Here is a 12,755-nt window from a genome sequence, read left to right on the forward strand (position 1 = left end):
ATGCCTATGTATGTTTCATGATATAAACACTGTATTCAAAAAAAAAAAAAGGATTGTTTGGTCTGGAGTACTGTGATCGCCATCTTGTGGAGTTTGTTTTTCCCTGCTGCTTGCTGACAAGCAGCTGATTTACAAGAAATGCCTGTTTTCTCTTTGACGCTTGCCTGAAGAATCTTGTAGGATCTTGTAGATTGAAAAGTTGCCTTGAAAAGAGAAAAAGAGAATTGAACTATTTATTTGGAGCCTAACAATGTGTAAACCTTTCTCCTTTGTGCTCTGCAGTAAAATTTCTTTTGTCTTGAACCTGAAAATATTTGCCTGGATGTGCGCACACTTGGTCCCTCTTCTAATGTTTCATGATTCCCCCATGACACCTCAAAAGTCTACAGGAGCACAGATATGCCAATCTATAGTTTCTCTGGTTTGTTTCTTTGAATAAATACAGGTCAAATTTGACCCAGAACACCCTCTATGTACAAAGATTTATACCAGCAGCACAAATATATATATATTTGGGAAATATTTCTATTTTTGTATATTGACAAATGGCAAAGTTGGTGTTATGTTGTGGTAAATTTATCATCTTCTACAAGGGACCTAATGTCTTTAATACTCAGAGGCGAGTTTAAATGGATCAATCTAAACTCTTAACTCATTATAATACCTCAAAGTTTTGTGACATTAAAATTAAGTTTGACTATTATAATAATTTTCAAGACAAATTCTTGAAGAAACTGATCTTCCTTTCTGAAATGTAGCCCAGCTGATTTTTGAGATGGTTGTTTGACTTGTTGCATTTTTAGAGTGTGTTTTTTTCTTTATTTAATCGGGTACATCACATTGAGATAAGAGCTCATTTTCGAGGGAAAGCTGCATGTAAAAGAATACAAGATAAGAACAAGAATATAAAAATATGGTGAAAAACAGGGCATGAAATAAAAAAATAAGAGTGACGTACATAAGTGTATAATTTATATTTCTATGGACAAGGGTATAGAGACCAGCTGAAAAACACCTAGATTACTCGAGTGCGAGCATCTCTCAGGAACAAACACAGGAAAATATGGAGGTGAATATGTTGCTCCATGTTGGGTTTTCCTAAGACTGAAATAAGCACACCCACAACTCTTTCGTATTGAACTTTGAAGCACTCCTTCCGCAGAAACACACATATACACAAACACACACGCCTAGTCAGTCAGTTGTACTTAACAGTCGATGAGTTCACATCCTGAGAGAGAGAGAAGGAGAGGAAGCAGTCTGGTAAGTTGCCAGCCTGTAATTTAAGATTCAATTTTTGTTGCTTTTATGCTTTACAAAAGTGAGAAATGTAAAGACAGACAATATGAAAGAAAGCTTGTTTTCACTGATGTATTGAACAAATGAAAATGAGGCAGACTGTGGTGTCTTTAAACTCACCAATGAGCTGCCACCTGAATATCACGGACTGATTGATTAATTAGAGAATGCAGCACGTGTACATTTGAGAGTAATGCGGAGTACCGAAAAATAGATTGATTACTTGTGATTACTTCTACTTTACTTTTTACTTTTTGCCATTTAGAGATTTTCAAACTTTTTATTCTTGCTTTCATTATTTGATAGAACTTACAAATTTACAAATTTTACTTTGTTTTCCCTTTCCTTTGTCATGTGATGTGATTTTGACTTTTACTACTTTAATAATTTGTCACAGTTTGCCTGTCCTCTGGAATATCTACTGGACGGATCAATTTGAGATACGTGACTGCTTAAGATTTACAACATAGTTCTTCAGAAAGAAGAAACCATGGTAAGATCCTCGCTTCCTTTTTTGTGGTGTTGCTTCACTTCCTCTGACATCTGTTTATCACATGCCACGTTTGTGGACCATATAACCACAGCTGGCATATAGCCATTATTTATCTGATATCACCATAACATATTTGAAAGAAGAAGTAACATTTTTATTTTGATGTTTTCTTATTAATATTTAATTGAGACATGATTGGGCACTTTTCAGCTTTAATTCAAGGTGACAGACTAAATGATCAATAATCAATTCAATCAATAATCATTCATCAGGTATTTTACCAGTGCTAAAGGGGAAAACTTAAACATTTTCAGCAGTATTAAAACAAAGACCTGCCTTCATGGTTGGGGGATCAGATTTTTATCATGCGTGGGTGTGTGAGTTTGTCACCTTGAGTCTAACAGGTTTACTGGAATTGAACAGTTTTGCATGACGCACCTACATATCACATTTCCTTCACAAGATCAAGTGATAGCTGAACCTTTGACCCAGTTTGCTACTAGTCTATGTTTTGGTTCTGAGACAACTTTGATTTTCAGTCTTTTCTCGATATAACGTTCCCATACCTGGATTGTAAATGTTGTGTGATTGGATGAAAATTGTGAGATCATTATTCATCTAGCATCATACCTGCTCTTCATCTTTACAATGTTAGTGGTAGTGGTAAAACCTTAATGATTAACAGATTTAAACTTTTTGTGTTCACTCATAGCACTTTTTTTTTGCAGGATTCTGTGAGAGTTCTTTTTTTTAGAACTTCTTCTCTTCTTCTTTTTTCCTGAATGGCTTTATAATAAAAGAGAATTAAATTCATGAAGAGCAATTCCCTGAATTTCCTTCTCAAAACAAACACTTTCAGACAGAACCACCCTAAACCACTGGTATTGATCTAAACATGAAACTATTTAAGCCTCATTTGGACTTGAACCACTGACATGTTTTCTGTTTTATTTTCCACAGACGGGAATTCTGGCTTCAAGCACAGAACCAAATTACATGGCAGGAAGGCCTGAATTGAATTCTTTAGCTGGTAATGACTCAGGCTTCCTGGACTCTGAGTTTCGTTATCAACTCTTCCCAGCCGCCTATGGCATCATCTTCATCCTGGGTCTCTTCGCTAACCTCTACGTGCTGTTTGTCCTGCGCTGCCTGCGTGAGGCCAAGGCCATGGGTGAAATCCGCATCTACATGACCAACTTGACCGTTGCTGATCTCCTGTTTGTGTGTGCACTTCCATTCTGGATTGGCTATTATAGTCGCCACGGTAACTGGATCTACAAAGACTTCATGTGCCGGCTGACTGGCTCGTTGTTCTTCATCAACACCTACTGCTCCGTCCTCTTCCTTTCAGCCATTAGCGTCAACAGATACTGGGCAGTCACCAAGCCTCTGGACGCAGCCTCTTCGGACCACAGGCGCCGTGGGATCATCGTGTCCGTTGTCATCTGGGCAGTGACCATAGCAATGGCTATTCCATATCTGGTTTCTCCGGGGACCAACGAAGATGGGAATGTCACTCGCTGTTTTGAGGGGTACCAGAATCAAACTGATTTTGCAAAGAAAATAGTGGCTTCCACTCATTTCACGATAATTGGAGTGTTTTTAGTAGTTTTTTTTCTTGTCGTAGTGTGCAATCTCCTTATCGCCCGAGCCTTACTTTCTCAAAAGGCTCCTCAGTCAGAAATGGGGTCTGCAAAAATTCAATCCAGAAAGTCCCACAGGACTGTATCATTCTTGTCTAAAAAACCCAGGGGTTTGAAACGGAGGGCTCTGCAGATGTTGGTGGCAGTCGTGGGGGTGTTTGTTCTGTGCTTCCTGCCTCACCATATCATTCAAGGCTTCTGGACACTGGCAGTGTTGCAAATCAGAGAGGGCTGGGGTCACGTGGACTGGGACCAGAACACTCTGCAGGTGCTCAACGACGCACATCAGATCACCCTGGTTCTTATGGGCCTCAACTGCATTTTGGATCCTGTGGTTTATTATTTTTCCACAAGGAGGTTTAGGAGGTTCATTATGGCTCACATGATAAAGTTCACAAAGGGAGACAGGTGCTCACACACGGTCACGTCACAGATCTCCATGGACAGCAGGAATCAGAGCCAGAGACGACAGAGCGAGCACCAAGGGCCTGAGTTGGATTAATTCAAACAGATTTATATACATATGTATATATCTGTTACTTGTGTGTGAAATAATTTATCCCTCATGTTGCCACTGATTGAAGATGACAGGACATGTATATTTCATTTTAGTGTTGATGTCATTTAGCGCCAGTGTATCTACACCCTCTTTTAAGAAAGTTGTCTCATGCACTGTCTTGATGCTTAAACTCTGCTTACTGTTGGAGCTACAGTTTGAGTTGCACCCATCCCTCTGCTCTTCCTGTGTGAAGTACAGGCAGAAAAGCAGAAGTTTTGCAAACTGACGTTCATAAGCAAAACATTTATGACTGAAAATCCTGCAGAAGGACACTTTATCAGTTTGTGAAATTAACTGATGCGACATGAAACAATTGTGAAATTAAGCATAATACACATATATACACCTAGTCACCTCTTTTTGGGTGTTCAGGGTATAGATTACACACCCTTCCCCTTGGTGGGTGTCCCTGACATTATATCAGTAACATGTGATAATGACAGAGCTGTCTCCCATAAGAGAAGTTAGGTTTTTTTTGTGCCTCGACAAGTTATATCCGTTATTGTGAAACCAGGGAACAGAAGTAACAATGCTTGAGCTATGTTTCCCCTCTGGCATCTGATATTGTGACATTAATGGAGATGTGGTGGTAAAAAGGAGTCACTGTGACAAAAAAAAGCCAATGCTTATTGTCATTTAGCTATCTAATACTGTATTTTGAATATACTTTGAGATTACCTGCTTTTGCAAAACAGGTTTATGTTTATGTCTTTTTAATCCAGTTGAGCAGCTTTGTTTATATTGCTTTGTGCTTTAAAGTGTCATTTTATTTAGCATTAGTTTCTCTTACTCTTTTTTTTAATATATTTTTTTGTGTTTAATTTGTCATACAGTGATGGTTAAAGACAATTAAAAAGTCTATTTTTGACACGTTGACAGGCATTTATGTACCCATCTGTGTGCACAGTACACACATACCATCAATGAGACAAAGAAACTTATAGCAAAGCATAGGTTTTATTAAACACAGAGAAGGAAGGGCTTTTTACTGTTTGGTGAGGACAACATAATGAACCAATAACTGCAGATCTGTAGGTTGTACTACATTAAATAACTTAGCAGTGAAATGAGATTAAAACAAGTATAGTTCACACATTTAGGTAATCTTCACACTATCAAGCTGTATATAGCAAACCTCATTTAGCAAGTCATGCTACTATCTGTATGATCTTTTTGTCACCTTTCCTCTTTTTGTTGCACATTTCCACCTTGTCACGGATGCTCATGACAGACTTGCATACACATTGTCTCCAGTCATTTTGGCAGGGTCCAGATCAGAGTAGGCTTGGTTGGTGTTCACGTAATTCATGTACACGTCTCCGTCAGTCTGTGGCAAACATCCTCTGGTATGCAAAAAAAATGTAGTTGTTAATATATACAGCCTTCTGACTCAACTGTCTCACAATGTGTCAACAAAATGCTAAGCTAATAAAAATATACTGTAACTTTTTATTCCAGTAGAGACTTACTTTGGTGGTTTCTCAGCTCCAGATAAACCTTTAAGTAAATAAAGAAACTAAAATGACCCACAGGACATTTGCTTAAAATCTGACTTGACAAGAAATGCTCTTTTGTGCCCTTTACCTTTTGCTGCTGTGTTGGAGGCAGTCAGCATGCCACTAAATCTTTGCCAGCTCAGCCAAAACAGAATGGCGAGGTTGATGATCAAAGCCAGAAGAGAAAGGATGAAGGCAGCTATTCCTAATTTCTCCCCCACTATTTGAAGTTGGAGAAACGGCACAGAATTGCAGGTGAAAGGCTGATACGGCAGATACATTTGTTATTGGTGTGCATGTGACTGATAAGTACTGTAACAAGAAATTGACAAGAAATTCCAAAAATATGGGTGAGGTAACTTAGACACAGTGTTTCCATACTTTGTCCACCAGAGAGCAACAATAAGTTTATTTTTCAAATGTAAAATTTTCTGTGAAATTCTTTCCTAAAAACTTAAAGAGATCCTTCTCAAAAATGTTTGTTCATGTTAAAAAAAGAATTTTGTCTGGTATATCAATTTTTTTAGACTAGCAAATATGATGACAGATATCTCAAAAAGTCAGTTTTGCTATAGTTTTTTTCCTAACACTTTCTCAAAGGACGTTAAGTAATTGTTGGCAATCAATTCTCATGACGCACTGAAGACATTCATAATAAAAATTTCTCATTACATCATTATTGTCCACATTAATGTTGAATCCAGTGTGATTCATCAGCACAAAAAAAGGAAGTTGTGACATTTAAAGATTTCACATTCATTCAAAACAGACCACCAACCTGTTGCACGTATGGAGATGATGTAGACGTTGTGGGTAGGGCTCATGCTCGTCTGAGATAAGCGGCTCTCAGCATGGCAGCGGTACAACCCACTCTGCTCTGGCTCAGTTAGGGTCAGATCCCTACCGGTGGCCACTTGCTGCCAGGTCTGATTTTCCAGTCGTTGCCAGGACCAACTGACGGAGGCCGGCATGGTGAAAGCACTGCAGTGCATGGTGACTCTTTGACCCTCTGCAACCGGGTAGTCTGGTGTGGCTACCAGCTGCAGAGGAGATAGGTTTTCTGGAGAGGAGGAGGGAGATGAAGGTGAGATGAAAGACAGAAGAGAGGATGATGGATGGAGGACAGAGAGAGAGTAGAGATAAAACAGTTACAGATGATTTGAAAAAAAGATTTGGTATTGCTAGACATTTTGAGCCATGCTTGTGACATGGCATGGATGGTGGGTTTGTTGGTCAGTCAAGCAACCTGCTCACTTTGTTGATCCTCTAATTTTTTTCTCTAGCGCCACCGTGAGGTTGACATTTGTGCTTTTTAGTGATAGTTCCCTATTGGATGGATGACTCTGGTGATCCAGCACCACCATAAAGTTTGTAATTTGGCACAAACATTCATTTCCCTCACAGGAAGAACTGTAATGATGTTTGATGACCCCTTATTTTCTCATTTTAAAGCCTTTCCTGTAATTTGTGTTAAGTGCTTGTTAGCATGCTAACGCCATAAACTACACTTTTTGGTCACCAAGGTGACAAAAACGAACATCATACCTGCTTAACATCTGCATAGTATTTTCATTGAGAGCATGTTGGCATTAGCATTAGCATTTAGCTCAAAGCACTGCTGTGCAGACTCTTAGTCTTGTTCCTAATACTGGTACTTTCATTTGATTTGATTGGAATAGTTAAAGATAAAGATAAAGAATATGTTTTACCTTCCACAGTCACTGCAGTTGTTTCCAGGTAAGTATATAATATACTTACCTGTTCCTGTGTAGTCAGGAAACTAACTGTAAAGACAGATAGAATAATAACATCAGCACATTTGAAACCTATATTTTGGATTCTGTTATTGCATTCACTTATAAAAATATTCTTACCTGTGCTCTCACAGAAAAAGAACAGGAGAAAAGAGAAAAGCAGCATGTTGTTTTGAGATGACTGAAAAGCAAATGACACAGTCGCTTCAGGCGAACAGGTACAAGAATGAATCAGGGGTTCAAAGCTCAAGTGAAAATAGAGGAAGTATGGTACTGGGAAACTGAAAAGAAGGGAAGTTTCCTACCCAATATCAAATAGAACAACTGAAGCATAGAATAATAATAAATACCATTTTACAATTTTCACACAGGGTAAGCAGCAGTAAGCAATGATTTCACCTCACATAACTTGTTACTGGAAATGGTGGCTTAAAGTAATGGCATGAAAACAATAGGAAAGGTGCACAATGTGTTGAAATAGGAGAACACAAATACAAATGCAAATTAGCACAAAGAGAATCATAATTAAACCTAATCTCACCCATGAAAGCCTTTAATTTGTAAATTTCAAATCTGTCAATCCATTTATGACCTGCAGGAAAAACAGTTAACCAGACTCCATAGAACTTTTAATGGTTTTTTAAATTTCAGAGCCGGTGGGCAAGTCTATCAGACACTCGCCACACTTGGTTTCAAACGTTTCATATCTCCAACATTGGTCACCTTCAGGCTCAGGCAATGATGACAGCTAAGATTGCTGCTGTTGGACAGTTTGACACCAGACCTCTCACCTCAGGCGAACACTCACTGGTTGCTAGAGTCAACCTGACAAGTCAGGAGAAGCAAGTGAACCAATTTTACACTCTGCAAAAAGCACAGAAATTAAAGATCAATATGTCAGGCCTTATGTGCATATAAAACATAGGAATGACACAATAACAGGAACACATATATAATCTCATGGAATCTAATATAAAAATGTGAGAAAGATTATAATATGTTGAGACTAAATCACATAAATAAGTTTCTAATTTGTAGATTGGTCATGTTGAACTGCATTACATTGTCAGATGTTCCTGTTATTTTGTCCCCTCTTACATGCAAAAGTCACCTGCCATAAGAATCATGGTGACCTGTAGAACTGACCTCTGCGACATTGGCTCATGTGGTTATTGTTGTACACACTGTTTTAGTACATGGTATGTAGACACATAGATCTTGCTCTTTTGTCTTTATCATAGGGGAAGTGGTTTCTCTAGCTTCATGAAACTGTTGCTAAAACAACCTGCCTATCACAAAACAGGGTAGACAGGGAACACCTTCATATTATACAATGATAATAAGTATTCAGATTTTACAGTTCAATTAGCCTCAAGTAAAAATTGTACTCTATTTCACCTTGACATGTGGTGGAGAGGAAGTTGCATCAAATTGAAATACTTCAGTAAAGTTAGTTTGTTAGTAAGTTATTTACTTATTGTGTCATGCATCAATAAAAACATAATTTTACAAGTGTCCAGCCCACATGGACTCACAAGACACCAAAATACATTTGCAGTGGTGAAAAATTTGTCAAAAACTGAGCAAAACTTCTTATAATTACATTGAAAACAAAGAACTGTCTCTTCTGTACTATTCTCTGCAAATAAAATCAGTCACACAAGAGTTTCACTTCCTGAAACACAGTAAAGTTCTTTCACATTTGACTTAAGTGTTGTGCTTCAGTAGATGTTCTAGTTTCATTCTGCTGTCATTGCTCAGTTTAGAACTCTCAAGTCTCAGCGCAGCAAGTATTAATACTTTATTGGTCATACTTTATCATTTCTTAATGGTGAGCTGCAGGAATTCATAATACATCCTGCACGCATTAAATCGTCACAAGTTAAATCAAATTGTCACAATCATGAGTCATGCATTAGTTGTGCATTACTTAAACATGCATCGTGTTTTTTTTCTTTTCCTCTGAGGCCCATTTCATAATCATGCCAAGTATGTGAAGTATGCCATGTTAAACAATGATTCTTCGTTGTTATGCCCCTTTCTTAACAACACAAATCAGAATTAATATCTGAAGTACGTCTTTATCGCCATGCACGATCTAAAGACGGAAATGACTCATTTTCATCATACCAATATCAAGAAATTAGCATTAGACATGATGATGAAATGATAGGAAATTGCATAAGACTACACAAAAAATCACATTAATTACATTGATTGAAGCGTGGATGTTGATTGTTTTGGGCAATATTTTTAGTAATACGTTGAACTTATGCAAATATATTCTGGCTTTTCAGTACAGCAAATTTTTGCTGATATCATCTGCACCCATATTTCCTGAAATATGATTTTTTTTTCTTTTCTCTTGCAGTAGAAGAAATAGACAGTGTTTCTCCACATGCCCTGTGGCCATCTGTGACTTCCTCTTAATGAAGTTGTGTACACCGGAGGGGACAGAGGAACCTCTCTCTCTCTCTCTCTGAGAGAAAGATAAATGGTGATACTGTATAATTATCTGTGTCTGTCCTCATGTGTGTGTGTGTATAATGTGTGCATGTGAGTGTATGCATGTGTGTCTTTCCCCCCCAAGTCATTATTCTTCATTATTCTTCTATTATTCATTACTCATTCATTATTCTGCCTGTACTGCGGGCTGCAGTCATGCCTGTTGGTTCCCACCACAGATACTGTGGCCCTCCTGCTAATAGTTGACAGTAGAATAATGGGATAAAGTTTGTGTGATGCGTGTGTGTACACAAATGTGATATCGTTCCAGATGTCGATGTTTGCCTTTACCTACTTGGACGGATGCAAATAATATAGTTCATGTTATACTTTATTGACTGCCTTTGTGAATGTTGACTTTGTTGATCACTAGGGGGCAGCATCTGCTTGATGGCTACAGAAGCTGGTTTATGACCAGACAATGAGGAGTGTGAATCCTTAGAGAAGCTGGAAAAAACAAAGAAATGGTCTCGTCTCCACTGATAAGCTCCGACGATTATTTTTTGAAAGTTTTCCTTTTCCAAATAAAGAGAAGAATAAGTTTGTTAGAGCAAAAAGTAAATTCATTGGAAAGTCCTTTTATTAACTAACTGAGAGTCCAAACACCAATCAACAGTGCAGGCCAACCATCTCGTGCATTTTCACTGGTGTATTTAAAAAAAGAATAAATAAATTACTAAAAATAAGCAGATGTTTTTAGATTAATGATGAATATTTTAAAGATCCCCCTCGAGACATATTTAAAGACGTATAAAAATCCTCTTCTTGGAATAATTAATTGTGTCTGACATGTTTTTCCACAAAAAAAGGTTGAGTTGTCAAAATCCTTAAAATGACATCTTCTCCTTCTCCCTCATTAAAAAATCAGAATCTAAGAATATGGAAATATTTTCAACTTCAAACATGCAGACAGGACATCTCCTACTTCACTGTAAATCCATTCTTAGTGTATGTGCACTGGAGGTTTTAAGTTTACACATCACACACCTTTGTAAGTTGCCTACTGGCCCTCGACTGCCTCCAAACTAGTTGTGATGTCACAAACCATTGTTCGTAGATACATGCCTTTAACTCAGATTTAAGGTGAGCACAGACAAACTTTCCCATTTCAGCAGATGAATGTGAAAACAGCCTTCTAGTGTGAAACTCTGCACATACATCATTCTGCACAGTGAAGCTTGAATATCTAACTGAGAGAACAAGAAGCAAAACACATTTTTGACTGGAGGGGGACTTTAATCTCCACATCAGAGGAGGTTTAGAGGAAGAGGCGTAATGGAGGTTTTACTGGTTGTGGTGAGAAAAAGAGAAGAAGAAAACATACACTAAACAGTGAGGCTAAAAAACACACCTGCAGATCGACACCCTTTCGGATTAGATTATCCATTGTTATGAGCAGCTACAGGCTCAGATCTGTATTACTTCTCAGTGAGAGCTTTAAACACATACTCAACCACTGGGTGGAGCTCAGCACTCACAGTTTCCATTTCTTACTCGTTGCATGAAAGCTTCAGCAGCACACAGTAGTAGCCTTCCTTTTAGTTTTTTGTCCTATGACCTCCCCCATCAGTCTGCAACATTAGCAGGTTGATGTAGCTGCTTGTTATGGGTGGCTGTAGGTTATTTTCTTATTAAGAATATAATTAATGACAACACATCAGGTAGGGTTCCAGTGCACTGAAACATTGGAAATGGCTTGTTTTCAGGAGAAATTCTGGGTATATTGAGATAAGTATGACACAATAGGCATTTTTGGACTATGGAGTAAGTTTGAAATATGGACAGTGGGAGATTTATTAGTTTTTAATCAGATGCTTTGGTTTTAGATTATATAAAAATCTTTATGTATCAGAAGAGTATTTTCTGCCTTTTAGGTTCATTTTCTTCAAATGAATTCATGTTTTTTTGTACCAGACACTTGGCTTGAGTGTCAGTGTGACAGTCTCTGGCTCTGGGGTGTTTTTTAGTTTACACTTGAATTGCTGTCCCCCCCTCTTGTGCTTTCAGTTTGTCTGTGTGCTCTGAACATCAGCCCCATGGGGTGTTACAGTCACTTCATTGTGATGAAAATACATTATTATGTTGTTGAGTCGAGAAAGCATGAGATTCAGTCAGATTTCCTCTTGGAGACGGTTCTTCTTGATGACTCAAATGAAAGATGAAGGCATTGTATGTGTGTGTGTGTGTGTGTGTGTGTGTGTGTGTGTGTGTGTGTGTGTGTGCGAGCAGAAAGATGAAGGAGTGCACTCATCCCTGCGTTATTTTTTGATGGATAAGTTTCCTCCCTCCTCTCGTCACGCGTTGGTTGTCACGGTGATGACGAGTGGCTTCCTTCTGCTTTTCTGGCGGGCGGTGGGATGTGACAGTCGTACGGGCAGCTGCCAGCATGTCTCTCACTGCTCCTCTTCTGCCTCCATTACACCCCCATCCCGGTCCAAATGATAAACTCCTCACTTATTGTCCATTTTACCAGCCCGCTCCTCAACGATCCCCAACACAGCATCTTAAATAATTTCTTTCTCCCCATTTCCCTCGACTGACCCGCATGGTGCTTCAGAAATAATAACAGCACTGAGAGCAGCAACAGCAGTGACAAAAGCTATTACAACACCATGCAACACAACAACAGAGGACAGACAGCACTCATCTCCAGATGGGCGCTTCCTGTGCCAGGCAGGAAATGGCACCGAGCTCCCTTGCCATCATATTTCATTTTAGCAGAGAACAGAGATGATCATCACTTCATCTTCGGCACATCCATCCCCCAACGGGTGAGCTGTAAATTCATTTCAGTCTTTTTGTTCTCCTTCCCTGCATGGATCCCACTTGAGTTGTTGTCATCATTGGCGAGAAATACTGGGCATTCAAACTCCAATATTTTGCCTCAGAGCTTTTCCTCTTCCCCGCTGTGGTGTCTCTCTGAGCGGGATAGAGATGTTTCGATTGTGGCTGACCTCACACAGATGTGCACAACCGCATGACGTGTACTCATATGAAGACAAACAC

At 38.7% G+C, this 12,755-nt stretch overlaps 2 protein-coding genes across 2 annotated transcripts; one reads left to right on the forward strand and one right to left on the reverse strand.

Moving 5' to 3' along the window:
* The first annotated feature begins 1,207 nt into the window (after positions 1–1,207).
* LOC121880949 (platelet-activating factor receptor-like) lies at positions 1,208–5,446 on the forward strand. Its single transcript, XM_042388588.1, has 3 exons — positions 1,208–1,263; positions 1,697–1,792; positions 2,753–5,446. Exons 2-3 carry the CDS (start codon positions 1,790–1,792, stop codon positions 3,935–3,937), a joined length of 1,188 nt encoding a protein of 395 aa, XP_042244522.1. The 5' UTR covers positions 1,208–1,263; positions 1,697–1,789; the 3' UTR covers positions 3,938–5,446.
* On the reverse strand, positions 4,933–7,447 carry LOC121880950. Its single transcript, XM_042388589.1, has 6 exons — positions 7,365–7,447; positions 7,200–7,274; positions 6,269–6,550; positions 5,579–5,710; positions 5,464–5,491; positions 4,933–5,337 (listed from the first exon to the last, which is right to left on the reverse strand). Exons 1-6 carry the CDS (start codon positions 7,408–7,410, stop codon positions 5,217–5,219), a joined length of 684 nt encoding a protein of 227 aa, XP_042244523.1. The 5' UTR covers positions 7,411–7,447; the 3' UTR covers positions 4,933–5,216.
* Between the last annotated feature and the right edge of the window lie 5,308 nt (positions 7,448–12,755).

This window comes from Thunnus maccoyii, chromosome 16, assembly GCF_910596095.1.
Source record: "Thunnus maccoyii chromosome 16, fThuMac1.1, whole genome shotgun sequence".
NCBI lineage: Eukaryota > Metazoa > Chordata > Actinopteri > Scombriformes > Scombridae > Thunnus > Thunnus maccoyii.

Coding starts and splice junctions, on each gene's coding strand:
- LOC121880950 (XM_042388589.1), bottom strand. CDS start 7,410: ATGCTGCTTTTCTCTTTTCTCCTGTTCTTTTTCTGTGAGAGCACAG. Junction 7,275..7,364: donor CTTTTTCTGTGAGAGCACAG/GTAAGAATATTT, acceptor CTGTCTTTACAG/TTAGTTTCCTGACTACACAG. Junction 5,338..5,463: donor GGAGCTGAGAAACCACCAAA/GTAAGTCTCTAC, acceptor TTTGCATACCAG/AGGATGTTTGCCACAGACTG.